The sequence below is a fragment of the Euphorbia lathyris genome, chromosome 10 (assembly GCF_963576675.1).
Source record: "Euphorbia lathyris chromosome 10, ddEupLath1.1, whole genome shotgun sequence".
NCBI lineage: Eukaryota > Viridiplantae > Streptophyta > Magnoliopsida > Malpighiales > Euphorbiaceae > Euphorbia > Euphorbia lathyris.
This window is the reverse complement of record NC_088919.1, coordinates 5,688,226-5,695,388: the sequence shown is the minus strand read 5'-3', so window position 1 is coordinate 5,695,388 and position 7,163 is coordinate 5,688,226. Positions and strand designations below refer to the sequence as shown.

Sequence of the window (7,163 nt, the reverse complement as noted above, 5' to 3'; positions counted from 1 at the left end):
CAAGAACTTTTCCCTACTTCGTTTATACTAACCCTAGATCTGGGGGAAACCGCGGTTCCCTGGACCTGAGCACCACACTCAACACCAAAAGTACCCGCTCTATTAATATGGACCTGACCCGAGGCATCCTGCCCCCCTGCCGCCGCCCCAGCCTGCCCGGCACTGCCCGGGGACCTACTTCCAGCGCTTGTCCCAGCGCCAGCACCCGGACACCACCGCCCAGCATTACTGCCGGCGCTTCCAGCGCACTGCCCGGCGCTACTTGCGCCTTGCCCAGCTTCATCGGCGCAATGCACCATCGGCGCTCCACCCGGCGCCAGGCACACCCGGCGCCCAGCCTCGCCCCCATCGATCGGAGGCGCCTTGCCCCCTGCGTCCGAAATAGGCGCCGATCCTGCCGCCCTAGCCGCCCAGTTCTCCCGAGCACTCTCCCCCAGCCGCAGCGCCACATCCAGCGGCGCCTCCCTCGCCTCCCACACGTCCCCCCTCCCATCGCCCCAAATCCCCCATGCCGCGCCACCCATCTCCCCACCTAGCTCCATCTCCTTCAAGCGCCCCTCACCCTCCTTCCCCTCCTCGCCCATCACACTCCTCCCTTCCAGGCCGTCCCCGCCGATCTCCCCATCCCGATCCGCCCAAGCCCTAGCCGCCACCACTCCCTCACCGCCACCAGCCGCCCCCCTCTCCCTAGATCTGTCCCTCACTCTTTTCACCATAAAACCCTAGCAGAGAGAGAGAGAGAAAAAAAAAATTGAGTTATAAAATTGATCCTGTGTTTTAGAGAGAGAAGAGAGATCTGAAAGAGAGGAGATAGATCTAAAAGAGAGAAATAGATCTAAAAGAGAGAAATAGATCTGAGAGAGAGAAGATAGATCTCAAAATTCTCCATCTTCATAAAAATTCTTCACCATGACAACAGATCTGAGAGAGAGAAGACAGATCTGAAAAAGAGAAGATAGATCTAAAAGAGAGAGAAAGATCTAAAAGAGAAGAGATAGATCTCAAAACTCTCAATCTTCATAAAAATTCTTCTCATGACAACAGATCTAAAATAGAGAAGAGAGATCTGAAAGAAGGAAGATAGATCTAAAAGATAGAGAAAAATCTAAAAAAAACTCTAACCAAACAACATCTAAATGACCTCAAAACGAAATTTTTTCAAGAATTAAAGTTTCTTAGAATGTCATTAACTCTTGGAATTTTTTATTTTGAAGCTGCCAACAGTTGTTTTGAGGTGTTGAGTGGCAACGGGTGTTAAAAAGTGTATAGTTGAGTGGCTATTTATATTAAGTTTTGAAGTTGAGTGGTTATACAGTTACAAAAGCAAAGTTCAATGGCCATGGGTATAATTTACCCTCTAAAGTTTCGCCTTTATTACATAATTCACATAATAGATTAAAACATATTAAAAATGAAATTCTTACTTGCTCAACTGTAAAACTTATATTCTCTAATAGTAGAACTGTATATCCCAATCTTGATCGTTTTACTTTTCCAAGATGCATGCAACATATTTTCTACATGTAACTTACTTTTTTTACAACCATGTGATTAATTGATTATATTTTACACAAATTCTAAAAGCTAACTGAATATTTTATGCAAATTGAGGGGCTAACCGAATACTTTAAAAATTCAGTGAGCCATTCAAGTTTTTTTTATTAAGTTCATGAGAGAAATGATGTATTAGATATGATTTGTTTATTTTTCATAAAATTATACAATGCTTGTATTATATTGTATGCCTACTAATAAATATTAGTTTTTCTCCAATAAATGAACTTAAAAAGTATGGCATCAATAGCTAAAAGTTGTATTATTTCATTTTAGATTATTTTGCTTTATTTCTTTAATTTTCCTTCGTATGATAACACAACATTATCGGGTATTCATGGAGAAATAATACTATACGCTGGACATATCATATCATATCAATAATTTATTAATAAGCTAGTATATAATTTAGGTTCTAGAATAAGTTAAAATCTAGTTTTATTTTTTAAGAATTTGGGTTTTTTATATTTTCAGATTTAAAATTTTATATAAATAATTATCTTAAAAATGTATAGTTAATTAATTATACAGTAATATCGTAGCGGTGAAATTCCATCGTTGAGGATTCGGTAATCTTTTGGGATCTAGAGAATGATTATGAGGATGTAGATAAAGGATATTCATATGGTCTGAATAAAAGATACCACCTTCGATAAACCCACAAAGACAAAGTTAGGCCACACCTTAGGTTTGTCGTGGGTTAGGTATATACGGTGAAAAATTACATCACTATCCTCATTCGTAATGAAGATTCTCCATCCCCGTCTGTTGAGAAAAATGGGGATAAATTTATTCTCATTCCCGTATCAAATGGTAATGGGGATCCCCATGGATATACCCACCCCAATTTGTAAATTTTTCTAAATTAATATCGAATATATACGATTTACTAAATATAATTTATTTAAAAGGAATAAACATAAAATTGGGTAACCACTGATGATGATTAAACACAAACAACAAATAAAAAAACATAGATGATTAGAAGTAAATCAACTTGTTTTATTATACGAAAAATAGAGATGAGCAGACCAATCTAATAAATCGAGTGAAAAATAGAGGAAAGACTCTGGAGCGACTCGTCATCTTACTATTGATCTAGGAAACCTTATATCTTCATTCAGAATATGATGGACCCGAAGAAGTTGTTGTAGGTAATGAAAATAATATTCATATCTCTCACATTGGTCATTCCAAGTTCAATATTTAATTCTTCGATTCAATTTCGTGATATTTTACATGTTCCTAAAATAATTAATAATCTATTATCGGTTTCACCCTTAACTCGTTCTAATCCAATTTCCATTGAGTTTTTTTGCTAATCATTTTATAAAGAAGGGTTTCACGATAAAGAAGGAAACATCGAGGAATGAATAAACATGGCCTCTACACATTATCGATTCTCAAGTCATTGCATCATTGTGTCCAAGCTTCTCACATTTCCCTTCCATTATGGCATGCTTGATTGATTGGTTCAATTGGTTCTTTGACATGGTATTATAGCCTCTTGGACCAAGTGGTTGAGGGTTCGAGTTATGACAACCCTATTTGTTGATTAATTTAAACACATGGTAATATGGGCATGTGTTGTAAACGCTTTAAACTCGTGGAGCATTCGCATAAAAAGGGTGTCAGAATACGAAAACGAAAAAAAGAGGGTCAGAATAAGAAATCGATAGAAATTATAAAGGGTGGATTTAGGTATTATTTGTTTTATTACCATCTTCAGTTTGTATTTCATTGAAATAAAACGAAGTCATCTCATTTACTTAAGCGAAACGATATCGTTTCATTCTATTAGAAAAAAGAATTCATCTTCAACATCAGAAGTCTGTAGTTATATACCACTATCGTATCTGATTCTAATTTAGGGTCGGATGTGACACGTAATTTATCAATTACTAATAGTTAAGTAAAAATTCTAAACATATATACACATATTTATTTTGATTAAATACACACTTTTAGTTGTTCCCAATGGAAACAACTAAATTGAGCACACTTACAAACTTAAGTGTTACATCCAAATGAAGATAAAAGAGATCAATCAAGTCCACGTATGAACTTGAGATACATACATTTATTATACAAATAAAAATGAAGATTGACTTAGTAGTTGTTTGACATTAGATTGGAAGTGGCTTGATGAACATTGATTCAATTAACTCTTTGGAGGAGGATTCATATGTAAACAAATCAGTTCCTATGTAGTAAACCATTGACATACGAGCAAAGTTGAAAGTGTACTTAAGCAATATCTTGGGGACAGTTGTTGGCTTTAAGAAATCTTTATTCATGTCCTTCCATTTACTATCAAGTAATCTTAGTATCCCTTCAATGGCCTCAGGTCGTGAAACCCCATATTGTTTCATATAACAATCAATTCCTTTAGGAAAATCTTCTCTCTTTGTCTCATCCTTCAAATATAAAATTAATCAATATATTTAACTCTTGTATAATGAATTCTAATTAGATGCATTATTTGTCACTGAACTTTCATGTGGTTATCTCAAAATGATCACTAAACTTAAATTTGTGTCAATAAAATCTTTCAACTTTAAATTTTGTCTTGATTAAGTCATCTTAATAATTCTAATGACTTCAACAGAAAAAAGATATCGAAAAAGTGACATGGCTACCACATCAGTAGTAATCAACTTTCACAAAATTGACCAAAACAACACGTGGCTGCCATTTAGATAATCGAAATGACATGTGACTGCTAGTTGACATGTGTTGTTTCGATCAGCTAGGTGGTAGCCACATGTCATCTAGGTGGCAACCGGTGAACAGTGAAAGTTGACTAATGTTGATGTGCCAACCACATCAATTTTCTATTGTTTTTGTACTTTTAGAAGTTGCCATAATTCAAAGTTGAATGATTTTATTGAGACAAATTGAAATTGAGTGATCATTTCCAAATAACCATAAAACTTTAGTGACCAATGATACATTTAACCTGAATTTTAACTAGAAAATTCATGTTTATCGACGGAAGTCTCAGATGGAACAGAATCCGTCAGTAAAGTTTGACGGAATTTCATCAAAATGAATTGTAATTAGATGGATAAAAAAATGCAAACCTTCCTTGCTGCAATGTCATTCATAAGACGACCAAAGAACTTGGTAGCATCAACTATTGGTGGATTATTTCGTACCCAAATGATTTCCTTGATCCCTATGTTTTCCATTCCTTGGAGAACTGCCGATGTAACAAAGTCAAAAGTGCTAGTTACTCTTCCAACCTCCATATACTCATCGAATGAGGGAGCTTCTCCAACATTGTTTTGCCAACTTCTCTCAACTAAGTAGGCTCTCGCTAACTCTTTCAACTACTCATATATTCAAAATTCATATGAGAATAAAAGTATGAAAATTTTAACTTAGTTCATTAAGTGATTACCATTTCATTAGAATAAGAGGCTTTATAAGAGCTTCTTTCAGTGACATCATTTCTTGTTCCTTCAAAAATCCTTGAAATACAACTGTGGAGAAATTTCATATACTCTGGCAGCTCATCGATGCCATCTGTAGTGATCCTGGAATATATAATGGTATACGAAAACGTGTAAGGTATAAAGATAGTTGAGATCTTTTACTATGGGTCGGGACCAATACTTATTACGTGCCCTCGGATGATGCTACATTAGCAGTTTGACTGATGTAACATCATCTGAGTGGATGGATAGAATTTTTTAGATAAATAAGATATTCTACTTATGCTTGGTGGGATAGGAAAAATAGTTCATATTACCTTTCCATTGCAGGTGTAAAACAATTGAGTTCATCCATGGTACCATATGTATCATATGTATCATCCACCACTGATTCCAATTGTACATGCTTAGCTAAAATCGTTCGTGAAAGACTGTACTGAGGCTCGAAAATTGATCCAACTGCCCATATGAATGCCTCTGCTACTCTATCTCTTGCATAACGAAGACTTTCCACAACATTTGTATCTTTCCACCACCTAATATATAATATAAATCATTTAAACATCTTAAGCTATTATTGGATCTCAACTATCAGTTTAAGTTTTTAGTTCAATTGGTTCCTTGACAACAATCTCTCTCTTGTGCTCCGCCTCTCCTTCCCATGTTTAGGGATGGGCCTGGACTTGAAGCATGTAATACACAAGATCATTTTGTCGTATATTGAAATTTTATCAATTAATGGAGTGGCTAGATTCAAATCCTCAGCAATTTGATATACCATATTAAGGAACCATTTTATTAAAAAAAGTTAAAGTGATAGTTAATATTCAACTCCTAAAAGGCATTATAAAATGGAGGATTGGATCACACTTAAAAGACACATTGATGTTTTAGCTAACCAATATGGAAACCTTATAACGGTTAACTTACGTTGAGAGTAAAGCTAACTCTTTTCGGTAGAGTAATTGTACTCGATTAAAATCCAACTTGGCAAATTTGATAAGAGTTATGTTTGGAGATTCATCTGCTTCGTAGAAAGATATATAATGCAAAGCATCAAGCCTTTCCATGTTGTGATGACATGGCAAAATCAAAGCATTCCTTATATGTTTTTGAAGATGAGGACTTGAATTTTCAGCTACAGTTTCAAGATGTTTTCTTGTAAAACAAAGTGCTTCATCTAATATATCTTCGCCATGCACTGCTAGAAAACATGCTTCATACAAGCAAAGGAGGCCTTTCACGTCATTGATCTTGAATTCTCCATCCTTGCCCTTGAATTTCTTAAACACATCTGATAATTCGTATAATTATATAAGTCAAAATTATTTTAAAAAACAACCTAATTGTGATTGGTAAATATATATGCTTACCAGATGTCATTTTATATCCATGTTGACGTAAGACTCGAAATAAAGTTGCTAAAGTATAAAGTTCATATTTTTTATTCTCTAAAACATTTGGGAGGATACTGAAAATATGATTGAGTTGTGAGTCGATTTCATTCTCAAAGTGATAAGATACACCAAGACGGCATAATAGATCGATGAATTCAATGTTATAAGCTAATTCTTTTGTAGATTGAATTAGCATATCCTTCACTTTTTCCTTAATTGCATCCACTTTCTTGGTGTATGATTCAAGTTCCTGATCAAATATATATTATTGTCAATTCTAAGAAATATAATAAAGGATTAACCACAAATATGCTAATTGTACATTTTAAGCTTAAAGTACATTGAATTGAATTGCGGAGATGTATCGGAGATGATAATAAAAGCGTTTTGATTGATAAAAAAAATTGACAACCTAAAAATAAAAGTAACAAGTGAAAATATAGAAGGAACTTACAGAATCAGGTGGGGAAATTGAAGCAAAACTATAACGCCAAAGCCCAACAGGAAGGTTTTTGGAAGCACCACGAAGAACATCTTGCTCTAGTTTTTCCATTTTTGCACACCTTTTGATTTTAAGGATGACTTTGGTAAGCAGGCTGATTTGAATTCAATTTATAGAAAAAAAACTCCACCTAATCATGTAAAATATAATATTATATTTTGAAGGGAGAGACATGGATTTAAGTTTTTTTTTTTTTTGAATAGAATTGCAACTTTATTAGATAGTAGGACTAGCGTCCTCACGAATAACATCTGCTAGCCATATAGGCAAAAC

At 35.1% G+C, this 7,163-nt stretch overlaps 1 protein-coding gene across 1 annotated transcript; it reads right to left on the bottom strand.

Moving 5' to 3' along the window:
• Window positions 1-3,680: 3,680 nt before the first annotated feature.
• On the bottom strand, window positions 3,681-6,941 carry LOC136207997 (terpene synthase 5-like). The gene is made up of 7 exons (XM_065998854.1): window positions 6,843-6,941; window positions 6,365-6,638; window positions 5,922-6,285; window positions 5,309-5,527; window positions 4,958-5,093; window positions 4,638-4,886; window positions 3,681-3,971 (listed from the first exon to the last, which is right to left on the bottom strand). Exons 1-7 carry the CDS (start codon window positions 6,939-6,941, stop codon window positions 3,681-3,683), a joined length of 1,632 nt encoding a protein of 543 aa, XP_065854926.1.
• Between the last annotated feature and the right edge of the window lie 222 nt (window positions 6,942-7,163).

What these genes read in the sequence shown, in the direction of transcription:
- LOC136207997 (XM_065998854.1), bottom strand. Translation starts at nt 6,941, where the DNA reads ATGGAAAAACTAGAGCAAGATGTTCTTCGTGGTGCTTCCAAAAACCTT. An exon ending in CCTCTTATTCTAATGAAATG is followed by an intron (nt 4,887 to 4,957) that starts GTAATCACTTAA and finishes ATATATGAGTAG; the next exon opens with TTGAAAGAGTTAGCGAGAGC. An exon ending in ATGACATTGCAGCAAGGAAG is followed by an intron (nt 3,972 to 4,637) that starts GTTTGCATTTTT and finishes TTATATTTGAAG; the next exon opens with GATGAGACAAAGAGAGAAGA.